At 38.7% G+C, this 18,445-nt stretch overlaps 1 protein-coding gene across 2 annotated transcripts in view; it reads left to right on the top strand.

Moving 5' to 3' along the window:
• Positions 1-50: 50 nt before the first annotated feature.
• LOC111870586 overlaps positions 51-18,445 on the top strand; it is a 107,189-nt gene continuing 88,794 nt past the window's right edge. Inside the window, exons 1-16 of one of the 2 annotated variants that reach the window (XM_033753905.1) lie at positions 51-74; positions 169-492; positions 5,309-5,638; positions 5,842-6,156; positions 7,651-7,983; positions 8,183-8,488; positions 8,597-8,902; positions 9,009-9,332; positions 9,465-9,791; positions 9,926-10,240; positions 11,098-11,430; positions 11,629-11,934; positions 12,043-12,348; positions 12,455-12,778; positions 12,911-13,237; positions 13,372-13,686. In XM_033753905.1, the coding sequence (XP_033609796.1) occupies positions 71-74; positions 169-492; positions 5,309-5,638; positions 5,842-6,156; positions 7,651-7,983; positions 8,183-8,488; positions 8,597-8,902; positions 9,009-9,332; positions 9,465-9,791; positions 9,926-10,240; positions 11,098-11,430; positions 11,629-11,934; positions 12,043-12,348; positions 12,455-12,778; positions 12,911-13,237; positions 13,372-13,686 (4,795 nt within the window). In that variant the 5' untranslated portion in view covers positions 51-70. Of the gene's footprint in view, positions 75-168; positions 493-5,308; positions 5,639-5,841; positions 6,157-7,501; positions 7,984-8,182; positions 8,489-8,596; positions 8,903-9,008; positions 9,333-9,464; positions 9,792-9,925; positions 10,241-11,097; positions 11,431-11,628; positions 11,935-12,042; positions 12,349-12,454; positions 12,779-12,910; positions 13,238-13,371; positions 13,687-18,445 lie in introns of those variants that run through there. The other variant, XM_033753906.1, reaches the window with a different exon arrangement.

Genomic DNA, 18,445 nt, shown 5'->3' with positions numbered 1-18,445 from the left:
AGTGAACCACAACCCGATCTGTAGCTGTCCGCCTCGTTTCACAGGGGACCCTTTCATTAGATGTCTGTCTATGCGTGAGTCTTGTTAATTTGTTTCATTGTCCTGTGTTTTATCCACTCACTTTTCTTAGTGAATGTATTTTGACAGTGTGGTTCTTGTTGTGTCTAGCTGAGACTCCTGTGCTGGCGTCTCCTCAGAATCCATGTGTGCCATCACCGTGTGGGCCCAATGCTGTATGCGACGTGTCTGGAGAAAATCCTTCGTGCTCTTGTCTTCCTGATTTCATGGGCTCTCCTCCCCAATGCCGCCCAGAATGTGTGAGCAATAGTGAATGTGCGAGTCATTTGGCATGTGTTGATCGCAGGTGTAAAGACCCATGCCCAGGGTTGTGTGGAGTCAATTCTGAATGCCGAGTGGTGAGCCACACACCTACATGCGTGTGTGTGACAGGCTTCTCTGGAGATCCCTTTACACAGTGTTTGGCTGTTCTATGTAAGGCTTATTTCTTAATGTTTCACCCAGTTAATGAACTGGACATATTGAAAGCACTGCATCTATATGGGTGGGAAGGGGATGAGGGAATCTGTTTGCTAAGTTATTTTTTTGATAAGTATATTATTCATTCTGTATATATGACACGTTTTTGCCCTTTCTGTACCTCTTAATTTCCTTTCTCATCGAACCTCTCATCTTCCTTGTTATAGATAGAAATTATTTTGAACCTCATGCATAAATACATCATTTATATTATAGTTTTAGTTTTTAATTGTTTGAAATTTCATNATGATGGATGAGTGTACATGAAAAATCCTGTGTGTGTGTATGTGCCCGTGAAAGGGTGTTTGTGTATTCTGGACGCTAATATATTGTGTAAATCTGTACAGTAGAATATCACGGTAATGTACTCGTTCTTGTAACGTGTTTGTTATATTGATATATCACATAATTCTTTGGTATTTTATCTGTAAATGAAATCTTCTTTGCCTGTATCATATTTCATATGTATGGATGCCGTATGGTGAGCCACATGCCTACATGAGTGTGTGTTAGACAGGTTTCTCTGGAGATCCCTTTACACAGTGTTTGCCTGTTCTATGTAAGGCTTATTTCTTAATGTTTCACCCAGTAATGAACTGGACATATTGAAAGCACTGCATCTATATGGGTGGGAAGGGGATGAGGGAATCTGTTTGCTAAGTTATTCTTTTGATAAGTATATTATTCATTCTATATATATGACATGTTTTTGCCCTTTCTGTACCTCTTAATTTCCTTTCCCTTTGAACCTCTCATCTTCCTTGTTATAGATAGAAATTATTTTGAACCTCATGCATAAATACATCATTTATATTATAGTTTAATTTTATTTGTTTGAAATTTCAGTTTTGGATGATGGATGAGTGTACATGAACAATCCTGTGTGTGTGTATGTGCCCGTGAAAGGGTGTTTGTGTATTCTGGACGCTAATATTTTGTGAAAATCGGTACAGTAAGATATCACGGATATGTTCTCGTTTTTATAACGCGTTTGTTATGTTGATATATCACGTAATTCTTTGGTATTTTATCTCTAAATGGAATCTTCTTTGCCTGTAGCATATTTCGTATGTACCAAAAATGAAATGGCAAGCTTGACAAAGGTTGAGGATATGATTACCCTTAAACGTATTTTCTTATCTAGGCTTCAGTTTTTAGTAAATTATGTCAGTGCACAGTACAATAAGTTTTAGCCATGAAGGTTATCAATTTCAATTTCCAAATAGTTTCCCTGAGATTCTTCCATACTGCAAGTAAATGGTCCATTTACATAATCACCCAACTTCAGGCAATGAAGAAATACAACCTATTGCTAACATAAATTCCTTGTATCCTGAATTGATAAATCCACAGAACTATCTCATTCTCATTGGCACTGTTTGTCAAAATTATATTCCCCCCACCCTTTATAGTGCCAACACCAGACACTTGAGATAAATAATTCATACATAGTCATTTCCTCCTCAAAAAAGTAATTAAACAACTGATTAAAAAAAATGTTGCCAACATCAGTAATATGCACCCCAAAACTGGACCAACAGTATCAATATGCACCTTTACACAAATATTTTGTAGAATATAATTTCCACATAACTAGCATTTATAGAATTTCTAAAATTTCTCGTTATAATAAGTACACGTAATATCCAAAACTGGTTGAAATGTGTCTTCAGCCCCAACCTATGATTACATGTATTCATGTATAGCTGCAAAATCGAGAATAGAACAAAACAGGAACTGCAGTATTTATTCTTCTTGGCTTATTTGCAACAAAATCTTCCGAAAATATCCATATTAGCTTGGCCACGTCTGTCTGTAGATCCTTATATCTGCATACAACAAATAGAGAAGTGCTGAACGAGTTTTCATGAAATTCTATATTTGAGAGTTTGAGCAAAATATGTGAATGTATTTCATCATCGATTAAGATCTCAGCACGATAAAATACACTACTAAGATGTTTTTCTGGGCGCATCTCACGCTGAAACCACGCGAAGTCTCCAAGTATTTATCAGAACAAAAAATGTTGTAATCAAATAATGTACTTGTAGATAAAAATGAAACTCATATTTATTGCCCAAAACTTTTTCGCATTAGCCTTGTGGTTTTTAAGATAATGAAATAGAATGGATTTTGTGCTGTCTACCTACATGCCATGGTTTTTACACAATGTTAACATTTCTGAAGATGCTTGAAATGGTTGTCATATAGAAGTGAAAGTAATGAGGATTAATTCACCACTCTGGACATCATTATTATCATCCAAACTGAGGTGTTGACAATTTTCTAATGCTTCCATGATTAGTTGTACTCGCAATTGTCGATGTTTTTTTTTATTGTATATTAAAACGGCCTGTGTGCTAAGCCCTTTCGCTGCGGGGTGACAGAATCTCTCTTCAGACATACAGTTCTCAGATTTCTGAATGCGGTCTGTTCTGTCCCAAAGGAAGGAGAGCAACAGTGTGTGGTTTGATGGTATCTTTATGAACCCCCACCTATAAATACCTTGGGAAGCAAATCTGAAATTGTAGTATGTGCAAAGAGTTAGGAGAAAATTTTAACCTGTAGAGAAAAAAACCCTAGTTTTGTAATAGATATTTCCATACATGTAACATTAATATATTGGTGGTGTTCATTTTTCTCATTATGGAGCTTTTGTTATAAGCCGTACTTGTTACATGGCAGTACCACTGTATTTACTTCAGTTTTGATATAGTCAATATGCCATTGTGTATCAAGTAACAAAATTACTCACTTTAAGATCTCTAACGTAGTGGGCGCTCTTTATGAATAAAAAAGGGGTGTGGAACTTAGGATTGTCCGTCTCTGACCTAATATCAGAGCCTAAATTGTTAGATAGACTTTTTTAAAATTCGACATTGGAGACTTTCACAAAAGTTTGGTGGACATTTAAAAATTTCAGTCATATTGATCCCCCACAAAGACTACCTTACATAATGATTTATATTAACATTTATTGTGTAATAGAAACCTTTATCAGATTCAATATGAACAATCTTTATATAACGTTGATTCGCCACTTTGGTTTTCAGCAATGCTGACCGAATACAAAAGACACAAATGAATTTTCACAATTATGTTACAAGTCATTAATTAAATTTGTTTTACACGTAAGTTCAACATGAGAGATCTTTCCATAATGCTAGTTAAATATTTTGAGTTCTTCAAATTGACTGATTACATAGCCTATTTTACCTAAGGTCACGCGGTAGCATAGTGGTTGAGGAGCTATGTNTACTTACTTGGGAACAAAAAGTTCATAAGCAAAATGTATGCAAATGCAATAAACCAGAATACTTTAACTGGGCTCTTAACATTCTACAGAACAGTGAAACAAGTGTAATATGATAATAACACGGCATTTGGTATGTTAGAGCAGTGATTCCTTGTCATGAATCTGTGAGATCATAAAAGATTAATTAGCCATGTTATATTTTAGCGTCCTGTTGCACTGATTTAAGTCCATGATTTATTTCAACCATCTTCCAGTGCACACACTCATCTATCTCCTCCTCTCTCTCGCACTACATGTTTCGGCACAAAAGTGCCAACTTCAGGTGCTTATTTGATTTACGCTAAACTAGTTCATTGCATGCCTTGTCGTCTTCATATTAAAATAACTAAAATATATATTTATCATATATATTTTAGGTATTTTAGTTAAAATAGTTAGTTTAGTTTAGTTTAGTTAGTTAAAATATATATTTATCATATATATTTTAGTTATTTTAATATGAAGACGACAAGGCATGCAATGAACTAGTTTAGCGTAAATCAAATAAGCACCTGAAGTTGGCACTTTTGTGCCGAAACATGTAGTGCGAGAGAGAGGAGGAGATAGATGAATGTGTGCACTGGAAGATGGTTGAAATAAATCATGGACTTAAATCAGTGCAACAGGACGCTAAAATATAACATGGCTAATTAATCTTTTATGATCTCACAGATTCATGACAAGGAATCACTGCTCTAACATACCAAATGCCGTGTTATTATCATATTACACTTGTTTCACTGTTCTGTAGAATGTTAAGAGCCCAGTTAAAGTATTCTGGTTTATTGCATTTGCATACATTTTGCTTATGAACTTTTTGTTCCCAAGTAAGTATGCTCCCATTTTCATATACAGAGTATATAAAAATAGAGTATCTATACTTTTACATCACCTCTGTGAGATGTAGAGAACTGACTGTTTATGAAGCTTTAGAATAATGAGAACTAGTCAAAGTAAAAGAGAATGTTACATAAATATTGCATTATTCACAGCTGATAGTTCCTCCATTTCTCAGATTATAATAAATAGGAAGACAGACTGAGAACCGTACCAAATACAGTAGCATTCTCTGACACAAAGAGCAGGAGTAATAGTACATACAGTCATGAGTATTTTTGTGAAATAGCACAGTGCTGTTTGTTTGACTTAATTTTTACTATGTTTATTTGTTTACTCTCTGGCTTGATGGTTGACTTCTTTGAGATTTGTGCGTCATTTCCAGATCATTTAGCACTGAGATTACAAGAGACTTCAAATTATTACAGCCATTATTGTTATATGTGTGATTATGACAAAGTACAGTACATACTGAAAGAGTGAAGTATATGCCTTTTACATATTTAACAAAAGCTTGTCTATTTATTATATACATTGGATGGAAGATTTAATTCTTTTTAAAAATTATGTAATTATAAATCTAACAATTTATATCACAAACTCAGTGTTATCAGTTCAAAATTCGGTATGTCCTTGCAGTGCCAGCATTACCTCAGGAGAGACCAACTCCTTGTGTGCCATCACCATGTGGATCAAATGCAGTCTGCAGAGAACAAAATGGAGCAGGCTCTTGTACCTGTCTCCCTGATTATGTGGGAAATCCATATGAAGGTTGTCGTCCAGAATGTGTGTTAAATTCAGACTGTTCTTCTAATCGTGCGTGTATACGAAACAAGTGTCAGGATCCTTGTCCAGGAACGTGTGGCCAGAATGCAGACTGCCAAGTTGTGAATCACTTACCATCTTGCACATGTCGCCCAGGCTTCACTGGAGATCCATTCAGATTCTGCAACAACCTACCTACTCAATGTAAGACAGTTTTGCATTTCTGAGCATATTTAAATCTCTGTCTTTCCATATTTAAATCCCCAAGGTGAATTCCTTTTCTTTGGACTGCTCATATATCTTTGATGGATATAAATTTCACATAATCTTTCATACATGATACAAATTTATGTAATATTATGGTATCCGATTTTGCTTTCACCCATTTTTTATTTAAATTCACACAGCTGTGGAAGCAGAACTTGGAGATCCTTGCAGTCCATCTCCATGTGGACCAAACAGTCAGTGCAAAACAGTAAATGGACAGGGCGTATGTTCATGCCTGCCGACCTATATTGGCATCCCACCAGGTTGTAGGCCAGAGTGTGTTGTGAGCTCGGAATGTCCCCAGAACAGAGCGTGTGTGAATCAGAAATGCGTGGACCCATGTCCAGGAACATGTGGACTGAATGCACGTTGTGAAGTGATCAACCACAGTCCAATCTGTAGTTGTCAGGCTGGGTTTACAGGGGACCCTTTCACAAGATGTTTCTCCATACCACGTAAGCATCAATTCACTCAAATTTTGTCATTGGAAAAGTTAAAATGTTGCAATAAATTTGTCGTATAAACGTATTGATAAGGTAAGTCAATAAGTAAGTTACAAATGGATATATAACTTAAACAAATAAGAGTACTAATTTGAAAAATGCTTTCATAATCTCCCTGTACATTGAGGCACTTGTCCCATCATATCACAAGCCCCTGAAAACCAGCAGCATAAAATTCTTTGAGCTGCTGTCAGAACCAGGCAGTGAGTTCCCTTTACAGGGAACATCCTCAAGAAACTTCATTAAGGCCATTCAACAGAAGCGACCAAAACTCCTCACCAAAGGCATGTTACTCTTGCATGACAACGTGCTTCCCCATACTGCCAACAAGACAAATGAGGCACGGCAAAATTTCAAGTGGGAAGTCCTTGAGCATCCTCCGTGTAGCCCCGACCTTGCTCCAAGTGGCTTCCATTTGTACAGCCCTCTTAAAAATCATCTTTCAGCTGAAAATTTTCCCGACGATGAAGCTGTAGAGATGGAAGTCACCGCCTGGTTCCAGCAGCAGCCCAAATAATTTTATGCTGCTGGTTTTCAGGGGCTTGGGAAGTGATACGACAAGTGCCTCAATGTACAGGGAGATTACTTACTTACTCATGGACCTGAGCCCTTCTGGAGGAGCCACCAATTCTGCAGCTGCTCAAGAAAATCGCAGCATTTTGTGGAACCCGAGGGTTCATTACCGTGTTCATAAGAGCCTTCCACTGGCCCCTATCCTGAGCCAGATCAATCCAATCCATACCATCCCATCCTATCTCTCTAAGATACATTTTAATATTGTCCACCACCTATGCTTTGGTCTTTCCAGTGGTCCTTTCTTTCTGGCTTACCCACCAATATCCTATATGTATTCCTCGTCTCCCCCATTCATGCTACATGACCTACCCTCCTCATACTATTTGACCTGATCATTCTAATTATACTTGGAGAAGATTACAAGTTATGAAGCTCCTCATTATGCAGTTTTCTCCAACCTCCTGTCACTTCATCTCTCTTCGGTCCAAATATTCTCCTCAACATCCTGTTCTCAAACACCCTCACTCTGTTACTCCCTTAATGTCAAGAGACCCAAATTTCACACCCATACAGAACACAGACAAAATTATAATTTCGTATATTCTAATTTTTATGTTTTTCGGACAGAAGATTAGAGGATCAAAGGTTCTGGACTGAATGGTAGCAAGCATTACCCAAGTTGAATCTCCTCTTAATTTTCTCCTGAATCAGGTTTTGATCTGTTATCGTTGTTCCCAAATATCTGAACTGTGCTACATTTTCAAAACATCTGTTTCCTACCTTTATGTCAAAAATTTTAACTGCATTTTGATGACGAGACAGCAACATATACTTAGTTTTCTCTGTGTTTACTTCTACTTAGGCTTTGCAATAAGACTCTGATGATTTTTTGAGCCTGGCTATCTTATTGTTATGTTTTGTTTACTACAGCTGTTGCTCAGACTCCACCTTCACAGCCTGTAAACCCATGTGTGCCATCTCCATGTGGACCAAACTCTCAATGTAGAGACATAGGAGGTGCTCCTTCTTGCTCTTGCTTGGCCAACTACATGGGTGTTCCACCAAATTGCCGGCCTGAATGCAGTATTAACCCTGAATGCCAGAGCAATAGGGCATGCATACGTGAAAGATGTCAGGATCCATGCCCTGGATCATGTGGTGCTGGTGCACAATGTGTTGTAATAAATCACACTCCTATTTGTACTTGCCCTGAGGGCTTCACTGGAGATCCATTCAGCAACTGCTTCCCCAGCCCACCTCCACGTAAGGCAACTTTAGCAATCATTGCTTTATACATGACTTAGTAGTAAATGCATTATAGAGAAAGTATAATTCAGTTATATTCAAAACTTACAACCATTACCATTAATATATCATATATCCATTATGACCCAGAAATTGATGACTTCCATTTTCTCATGAGTGCTCAATTAAATTATCACACAAAAATTTCATCTTTCAGCACAGCCACCTCCTCCATCAGACCCCTGCAATCCATCACCTTGTGGACCCAACGCTCAGTGCAACAATGGAACCTGTACTTGCTTGCCAGAATACCAGGGAGACCCCTATGCTGGGTGTAGGCCTGAATGTGTCCTCAGTACCGACTGTCCACGGAACAGAGCTTGTATCAGAAACAAATGTGCCGATCCTTGTCCTGGCACTTGTGGTCAAGGAGCCACATGTGATGTAGTGAATCACATCCCAATATGCAGCTGCCCTCAGGGAATGTCTGGAAATCCCTTTGTTGAATGCAGACCCATTCCACGTATGTATTGCATATGCTTGACAATTTAAGGTGCCTATCCTTTAGTGTCAGATTGTATTATGTCCTGCATATTTGCTAAATATTGTCACTCTGCTCCTCTTAATATAGCACCTGTGGTTACTCAGCCATGTAATCCAACGCCTTGTGGACCAAACAGCCAGTGTCGTGAAATTAATGGCCAAGCTGTGTGCTCGTGTGTTCCTGGCTTCATAGGCAGTCCTCCAGCATGTAGACCAGAGTGTGTAGTGAGCTCTGAATGTAGTCAGAATGAGGCCTGTAGCAACCAGAAATGTAGGAATCCTTGTCCAGGCACCTGCGGTGTAGGAGCTCGCTGTGAAGTCGTGAACCATAATCCAATCTGCAGCTGTCCACCTAGATTCACAGGGGATCCATTTATCAGATGCCAGCCTATACGTAAGATACAAACAACTTCCTTCTTTCAGTTTTCACTTCTGTTCTGAATATATTAATTGTCTCTTGACCACATACCATTACTGACACATGGTTCATACTGTTTTAGCGGAACAACCGCCACAGGCAGCACCACAGAATCCATGTCAGCCCCCACCATGTGGACCAAATGCCGTATGCCAAGTATCTGGAGATAGCCCCTCATGTTCTTGCCTTCCTGACTTCACTGGTACTCCTCCCAACTGTCGTCCAGAATGTGTCAGTAATAGTGAATGTGCTAGTCACCTGGCATGCATCAATCTCAAATGTCGTGATCCATGCCCCGGATCATGTGGAGCCAATGCACAGTGTCGTGTAGTTAGCCACACTCCAAACTGCATCTGTCCAAATGGTTTCACTGGAGACCCCTTCATACAGTGCGTAGTGCAGCAAAGTAAGAATACTATTTATACCGCCATCCATAGATTCTGATTTAAAGAGAAATATACTTGTACGATTCTCTTCTGAGTTAGACGTTCTGTATTTCTTCACCTCTTCCACCTGTTTAAAGACATTTGTTTTTCAGCTCCTGTGGTACAAGAAAGACCAACTCCTTGTATACCATCCCCATGTGGAACGAATGCAGTCTGTAGAGAACAGAATGGAGCTGGCTCATGTACTTGTCTCCCAGATTATGTGGGGAATCCATATCAGGGCTGTCGTCCAGAATGTGTCCTCAACACAGACTGCCCTTCAAACCGTGCCTGTATAAGAAACAAGTGTCAGGATCCTTGTCCAGGAACTTGTGGCCAGAATGCAGACTGCCAAGTTGTGAATCACGTACCATCTTGCACATGTCGCCCAGGCTTCACTGGAGATCCATTCAAATTCTGCAATAACTTACCACCTCAACGTAAGATCTCATATCTCATCTGTCCATCTTTATTTAATAAATTTCTGAAGTGAATATGTTATATTGCATTTATATAGAAATGTGAAGTATTGTATTGTTATGGAACTTAATTTTCCTATTGTCCTCTTCTTCAGCTGTACAGCAACAACCAGGAGATCCTTGTGTACCATCTCCTTGCGGACCAAACAGTCAGTGTCGAAATGTGAATGGACAAGCAGTATGCTCTTGCCTACCGAATTACATAGGCACTCCGCCGGGTTGTCGGCCAGAGTGTGTTGTGAGTTCAGAATGTCCCCAGAACAGAGCGTGTGTGAATCAGAAATGCGTGGACCCCTGCCCAGGAACTTGTGGGCTGAATGCACGTTGTGAAGTGATCAACCACAGTCCAATCTGTAGTTGTCAGGCTGGGTTTACTGGAGATCCTTTCACAAGATGTTTCTCCATTCCACGTAAGCCTCAATTCATATTTCCGTCTTATAGAAAGCTAAAGTATTTCTTGTTGTTTCATATGCATTTTAATCAGACATATTTCACTCTTCCAAAGATTTCTAACTCAAGCATTCTGCAGACAGTGGAATGCTACTTACGTAAATAAGATGGAAGAACTGGAAGATATGTAACTGCAGCAGAACCATTTACACTGAAAGTTTGCTTTTCTAAATTGTTTACTACAGATATTACTTTTGAAGTAGTACATGTCACAATTGTATATAAAAAATAGTAGAGTACTCTTTTCTCAATGTATCATCTTCTTTACAATTAAACAGATTTCTCTAGACAAATATATAGGCAAAAGTAAATAATTACTCATGTCTCCAAGACTAATTATTTCTATCCTGCATGACAGTCTCAAAATGTCCTTCATTTCTCTAGTGCAATATTAAAATTTTGTCATTGGAAAAGTTTAATTGTTAAAACAAATTTGTCATATAAACGTATTGTTATACATAGAATCTGCCCCATTTTTTTTGTTTAGAGAAGACTAAGTAACGCCTGTTAGTAGCCACGTTGTCATTGTGCATTAAAGTGTGGCTTTGAACTTTGTTTTGAAGTATTCAAAGTAGGCTGAAATTTGATATATTTTATGTAAAATTTATATAGAGATATTTCCTTTTCTAGAAGTAGTTACATGTATGAGCAATAGTTAGAACTTTCAGCACATTTATCCTTTTACCAAAGGATTAGTTTGTATTCATGTAACCATACTGCTGAATTGTTGGAAGGAAGAATATTCACAGGCTTTGCAATATGACTGTAATGATTTTTTGAGCCTGGCTATCTTATTGTTATGTTTTGTTTACTACAGCTGTTGCTCAGACTCCACCTTCACAGCCTGTAAACCCATGTGTGCCATCTCCATGTGGACCAAACTCTCAATGTAGAGACATAGGAGGTGCTCCTTCTTGCTCTTGCTTGGCCAACTACATGGGTGTTCCACCAAATTGCCGGCCTGAATGCAGTATTAACCCTGAATGCCAGAGCAATAGGGCATGCATACGTGAAAGATGTCAGGATCCATGCCCTGGATCATGTGGTGCTGGTGCACAATGTGTTGTAATAAATCACACTCCTATTTGTACTTGCCCTGAGGGCTTCACTGGAGATCCATTCAGCAACTGCTTCCCCAGCCCACCTCCACGTAAGGCAACTTTAGCAATCATTGCTTTATACATGACTTAGTAGTAAATGCATTATAGAGAAAGTGTAATTCAGTTATATTCGAAACTTACAACCACAACCATTAATATATCATATATCTATTATGACACAGAACTTGATGACTTCCATTTTCTCTGAGTGCTCAATTAAATTATCACACAAAAATTTCGTCTTTCAGCACAGCCACCTCCTCCATCAGACCCCTGCAATCCATCACCTTGTGGACCCAATGCTCAGTGCAACAATGGAACCTGTACTTGCTTGCCAGAATACCAGGGAGACCCCTATGCTGGGTGTAGGCCTGAATGTGTCCTCAGTACCGACTGTCCACGGAACAGAGCTTGTATCAGAAACAAATGTGCCGATCCTTGTCCTGGCACTTGTGGTCAAGGAGCCACATGTGATGTAGTGAATCACATCCCAATATGCAGCTGCCCTCAGGGAATGTCTGGAAATCCCTTTGTTGAATGCAGACCCATTCCACGTATGTATTGCATATGCTTGACAATTTAAGGTGCCTATCCTTTAGTGTCAGATTGTATTATGTCCTGCATATTTGCTAAATATTGTCACTCTGCTCCTCTTAATATAGCACCTGTGGTTACTCAGCCATGTAATCCAACGCCTTGTGGACCAAACAGCCAGTGTCGTGAAATTAATGGCCAAGCTGTGTGCTCGTGTGTTCCTGGCTTCATAGGCAGTCCTCCAGCATGTAGACCAGAGTGTGTAGTGAGCTCTGAATGTAGTCAGAATGAGGCCTGTAGCAACCAGAAATGTAGGAATCCTTGTCCAGGCACCTGCGGTGTAGGAGCTCGCTGTGAAGTCGTGAACCATAATCCAATCTGCAGCTGTCCACCTAGATTCACAGGGGATCCATTTATCAGATGCCAGCCTATACGTAAGATACAAACAACTTCCTTCTTTCAGTTTTCACTTCTGTTCTGAATATATTAATTGTCTCTTGACCACATACCATTACTGACACATGGTTCATACTGTTTTAGCGGAACAACCGCCACAGGCAGCACCACAGAATCCATGTCAGCCCCCACCATGTGGACCAAATGCCGTATGCCAAGTATCTGGAGATAGCCCCTCATGTTCATGCCTTCCTGACTTCACTGGTACTCCTCCCAACTGTCGTCCAGAATGTGTCAGTAATAGTGAATGTGCTAGTCACCTGGCATGCATCAATCTCAAATGTCGTGATCCATGCCCCGGATCATGTGGAGCCAATGCACAGTGTCGTGTAGTTAGCCACACTCCAAACTGCATCTGTCCAAATGGTTTCACTGGAGACCCCTTCATACAGTGCGTAGTGCAGCAAAGTAAGAATACTATTTATACCGCCATCCATAGATTCTGATTTAAAGAGAAATATACTTGTACGATTCTCTTCTGAGCTAGACGTTCTGTATTTCTTCACCTCTTCCACCTGTTTAAAGACATTTGTTTTTCAGCTCCTGTGGTACAAGAAAGACCAACTCCTTGTATGCCATCCCCATGTGGAACGAATGCAGTCTGTAGAGAACAGAATGGAGCTGGCTCATGTACTTGTCTCCCAGATTATGTGGGGAATCCATATCAGGGCTGTCGTCCAGAATGTGTCCTCAACACAGACTGCCCTTCAAACCGTGCCTGTATAAGAAACAAGTGTCAGGATCCTTGTCCAGGAACTTGTGGCCAGAATGCAGACTGCCAAGTTGTGAATCACGTACCATCTTGCACATGTCGCCCAGGCTTCACTGGAGATCCATTCAAATTCTGCAATAACTTACCACCTCAACGTAAGATCTCATATCTCATCTGTCCATCTTTATTTAATAAATTTCTGAAGTGAATATGTTTTATTGAATTTATATAGAAGTGAGAAGTATTGTATTGTTATGGAACTTAATTTTCCTATCGTCCTCTTCTTCAGCTGTACAGCAACAACCAGGAGATCCTTGCGTACCATCTCCTTGCGGACCAAACAGTCAGTGTCGAAATGTGAATGGACAAGCAGTATGCTCATGCCTACCCAATTACATAGGCACTCCACCGGGTTGTCGGCCAGAGTGTGTTGTGAGTTCAGAATGTCCCCAGAACAGAGCGTGTGTGAATCAGAAATGCGTGGACCCCTGCCCAGGAACTTGTGGGCTGAATGCACGTTGTGAAGTGATCAACCACAGTCCAATCTGTAGTTGTCAGGCTGGGTTTACTGGAGATCCTTTCACAAGATGTTTCTCCATTCCACGTAAGCCTCAATTCACATTTCCATTTTATAGAAAGCTAATGTATTTCTTGTTGTTTCATATGCATTTTAATCAGATATATTTCACTCTTCCAAAGATTTCTAACTCAAGCATTCTACAGACAGTGGAATGCTAGTTACGTAAAGAAGATGGAAGACCTGGAAGTTATGTATCTGCAGCAGAACCATTTACACTGAAAGTTTGCTTTTCTAAATTGTTTACTACAGATATTACTTTTGAAGTAGTACATGTCACAATTGTATATAAAAAATAGTAGAATACTCTTTTCTTAATGTATCAGCTTCTTTACAATTAAACAGGTTTCTCTAGAAAAATATATAATGAAAAGTAAGTAATTACCCATGTCTCCAACTAATTATTTTTATTGTGCATGACAGTCTCGAAATGTCCTTCATCTCTATAGTGAAATATTCAGATTTTGTCATAAGTGTAAATATTGAAACAGATTTGTTGTATATACTGTTGGTTTTCTTTTTGTCATGCTTACATATCACTTAACAGCCATATTGGATCAGAAGAACTTTTTATTATAATACAAAACAAAATCAAATGAATATAGTTCACTATTACTAACATGAACATTTTTACATTACTAGATTCTCAACATTCCTCCTTAATTTCAAAATGTTGTCAACATTATTAGCTGTTTTACAAAGTTAAATTGAATAACACTTAGTAATTTTGGTCTTCAGATTAGAAAATTAGTACATGTAATTAAAATTTTCTGTCTTATCACAATCAGACTTATTTCTTCTTAAGTATAATATCTCTAAACTTCGTAAATTTCTCTGGTGATAGCGGTTTTGTTAAAATGTCTGCCACCTGAGTTTCAGTGTTACAATATTTTATTGAGAATAGTTTCTCTTTCAATTCTTCACTTATGTAGTGATACCTAACGTCTATGTGCTTATTTGTACACGTTACTTGTCCGGATTCTATTAGCTTGATTGCACTCTGATTGTCGACACACAGTTCAGCTTCGACCCTTTTTCCTGTTAACTCCTCTATCAACGTCTTTAGATATTTCATTTCTTTACAGCACTCAGCTGCTGCAATATATTCGGCCTCAGTGGTTGATAATGCAACAATACTCTGTTTCCTAGAGCACCATGATATTTGGCCCTCTGACATCATAATTACATATCCCGTTACACTCTTCCTATCCTTTACATCCCCTGCATAATAAGCATCACTAAATGCTTCCAGTTTCACAGTTTCGGAGTCAGATGAGGTATATTTTATTCTTAAATCTCATGTACCTTTCACACACCTAAGGGTCCTTTTCGCATTCTGAACAGCTACTTTGTCAGAATTTTCTAAGGTTCAACTTTCCACATTTATGGCGAATGCCATATCGGGTCTGGTTTTAGAAGGCACATATAGCAGGCTTCCTACAGCTTTTCTGTAAGGAAATCTTATGTCATTTTCTTCTTCATCATTTGTTGGTGAGGTCATGGCCATGTGAGTTTTCATTTCTCGACTTTCTTGCATGTTGTATTTTTCCAACATTTGGCTTGCATAGTTGGTTTGAGAGATACATATCCCATCTGGTTGCCTCTCAATTTGTATTCCTAAATAAACTTTTGGATTTGTGGTCTTTGTTTCTGGAATTGATTTTCCAGTTTCAACAAAATTTCCTCTATTTGTCTTTCATCCTCTCCCATGATTATCCCATCATCCACATGAATGGCCATGAAGAAACTATTGGCATCATTCGTAAAAATGCATTGGTCAGATTTTAGTTGGTTTAGACCTCCTTCTTTTAGGAAGTTTGTCAACTTCTTGTTCCATTGAGATGGTGCTTGTCTTAGGCCATATAATGCATTTTTTCAGGAGACATATCTTGCCAGTGTTTTTGTATCCTTCTGGTATCTCCATGTAGTTTTCCTCCACAAGTTCTCCATACAGGAAGGCAGTCTTCACATCAAAGGTTTGCATGTTCATATTGTTACGTGCTGCTATGGCAAACAGTACTCTAAGAGAATTCATGTAAACAACTGGGCTAAAAGTATCCTTGAAATCTATTTCCCCTTCCTTTTGTTGGCATCTTCTCACAACCAGTCTGGCTTTGTGTCTTCCATCTGAAAACCCATTTACTGGTCAGAATTTTCTTGCCCATTGCTTTCTCTCTGTTTACATATATCCAAGTTTTGTTTTGGTAGAGCGAATCCTTTTCCTCTTTAATGATTTTCTTCCACTTTTCGCTGTCTTCGCTCTCCGTGCGCTCGTCATATGTATAGGTGAGCATACACTCCTTTTGACTCTCTGTGTGATAATCTCAGTACTTTGGGTGCATTTAAATGTATCTTCTTGGTCTCAATGCATATCCATATTCGTTTTGTCCATTGTTTTTCCTTCCATTATCCTTGTGGTCAGCATTTTCATTTTCTTCATTCTCTTCAGTATATGTTGATTGTTCTTCCTTGTTGTCAGCTTCTGGTTCTTGCTGCATTTCACTATCTTGCTGATCTGGAGTATTTGGCTTGTCTTCTGGATTCATCACTCTTTCCATTTCCTTTTGTTTATTTGTTGTCACAGGTTTACTTGTGAATGTCACATCTCTGGAGATATAGGTCATATCAGTATTTGGATCCCATATTCTGTAGCCATTTGTGTTGTATCCAACGAATATTCCTTTCTTGCTACGACTGTCCAACTTTTTCAGTGGTCTGAGAATTTTGGTGTACACTTCTGAACCAAAAATCTTAAATCCAGTCAGATCTGGTCTTTTACCATACCATTTCTCCACTGGCGTTCCATTCACTGTCACTGTTGGACTTCTGTTTAGCAGGTATGCAGAAGTGAGTACAGCTTCACCCCACATTCTCTTACGTAAACCTGAGTCAAAAATCAATGCTCTTGCCTTTTCTACAATGGTACAGTTCATCCTTTCGGCAGTGCCGTTTAGCTGTGGCGAATATGGTGTAGTAAATTCCATTACAATCCCCTTGTTCTTACACCATTCTCTCAAGGCGTTGTTCTTACATTCCCCTCCATTATCACATCTTATTCATCTCACTCTTGTATTTAAGTGACACTCAGCTTCATTTACATATTCCTTCAGAAAGTTATACACTTCATTCTTATTTTCTAACAGGTATATCTTACAAAAATGCGTATAATCATCTGCACACGTAAGGAAATATTTCTTATTGTCATAAGTGGTGGGATCAATTGGTCCACACACGTCACTATGAATTATCTCTAATGGCTTTCCAGACCTACTTCTTTCTGTATCAAATGGGAGTCTCACTTGTTTGGCCTGCATACAAACTGAACATGTATCAAAATTCTTACACTTGCTCACACTTTCTGGTATCCCTTGGCATATCTCTTGTAGTTTCCTAAGATTCGCATAACTTATGTGACCTAGCTTTCTATGCCACTCTACACTTATATCTTGCTGCGTCATCATAGCTTCATTCCTCGTGCTAAAGTTAATTATAAACAATCCATTTTCATCCTTTTTTTTCTTTCGATTACATTTTTGTCCTTGAATATCTGGACTTTCTCTTTTGTAAACAACGCTTCTCCATCATTTTCTGTAATACAGTGAGCTGACAGCAGGTTTTTGCTGAGTTCTGGAACATATGAAACATTTTTCAAACTACACTCTTTAAATTTAAAATTGCATATTTCTTTTGCAGTCATACTTTGATTTTTCTTTACTACCTTTATACATTGAGTATATTGCTTAGTATGTATCAAATCAGTTTTCACATTTGTCATATGACATGTGCTACCACTATCCACCAGATACATTTTGTTCATTTTTACTTGCATCACTCACATGGGATTCTGCTGCTTCAGCTAGAAAATTGACCTTGCTTCTTTTATTCCTATCTTTAAAATAACAGTCCTTTTCAGCATGGTTCATTTTCTTACATATTGTAAATTGTTTTCTCGTATCATCGTCCTTATTTCTAAAGTAACAGTCCTTTTCAGAGTGATTATTCCTTTTACAGATAGAGCAATTTCTCTTACCTTTGTTGGGGCAGCTGATCTGGGCATGACCTATTTGATTACAATGGAAACACTTGAAAGGGGTTTTACTTTTGGTTTTAGTTACTGTCTTAAAGGCTATGCTTTCCTCTTCTTTAGTCGTCATCTTGCACTTCACTTCTTCCAACATCAATCTGGCTACCAGGTTGTCAAGGGTTCTGTCCACAGTCATCGTTGAGTCCCAAGGGGTGCCGAAGTGTTTCTAGTCTTCTGGTAGAGTCGTTATTTTTGTCATGATCATGTTTTCATCAACGTTATGGTTCAGTTGATGAAGCTTGAAGGCAATGTTCTGCACATGACTGATGTTCGTCATCATATCCTTAGTTTTGTCCTACTTGAAGTTGTAGAAGTCTTGTAGCAGAAGGCACTTCTGTTGAAAGGTGTCTCGCTGATAAATTTGCTTCAAGGTGTCGTACATTTCTTTCGCAGTTGTGCATGTCACAGTGTGGGTCTTCACGTGTTTCTCTATCATTCTCATTATGTAGTATTGGCAATTTGCATCTCACATTTTCCATTTCTTATATTTTCCTTGGTCCTTCCTTGGTCACATAACAGGTCGCTGCCATCAAAGACGTTTATCAGTTCTTTTGCACACATCAGAATCTTGATTTCAAAATCCCACAATGGAAATGAGTCAGCGTCCTTCAGTTTTGGCAGATGTGTTATCTCTTCTGTCTCTGTGGTTGCCATTTTTCATTCTTCGTTTTTTTTTTCTTCTTCTTTTTGCTCTTTCCTTCC

This window comes from Cryptotermes secundus, unplaced genomic scaffold (genome assembly GCF_002891405.2).
Source record: "Cryptotermes secundus unplaced genomic scaffold, Csec_1.0 scaffold248, whole genome shotgun sequence".
Classification (NCBI taxonomy): domain Eukaryota; kingdom Metazoa; phylum Arthropoda; class Insecta; order Blattodea; family Kalotermitidae; genus Cryptotermes; species Cryptotermes secundus.
The sequence above is the reverse complement of the archived record's forward strand: the minus strand, read 5'-3'. Positions and strand labels throughout refer to the sequence as shown.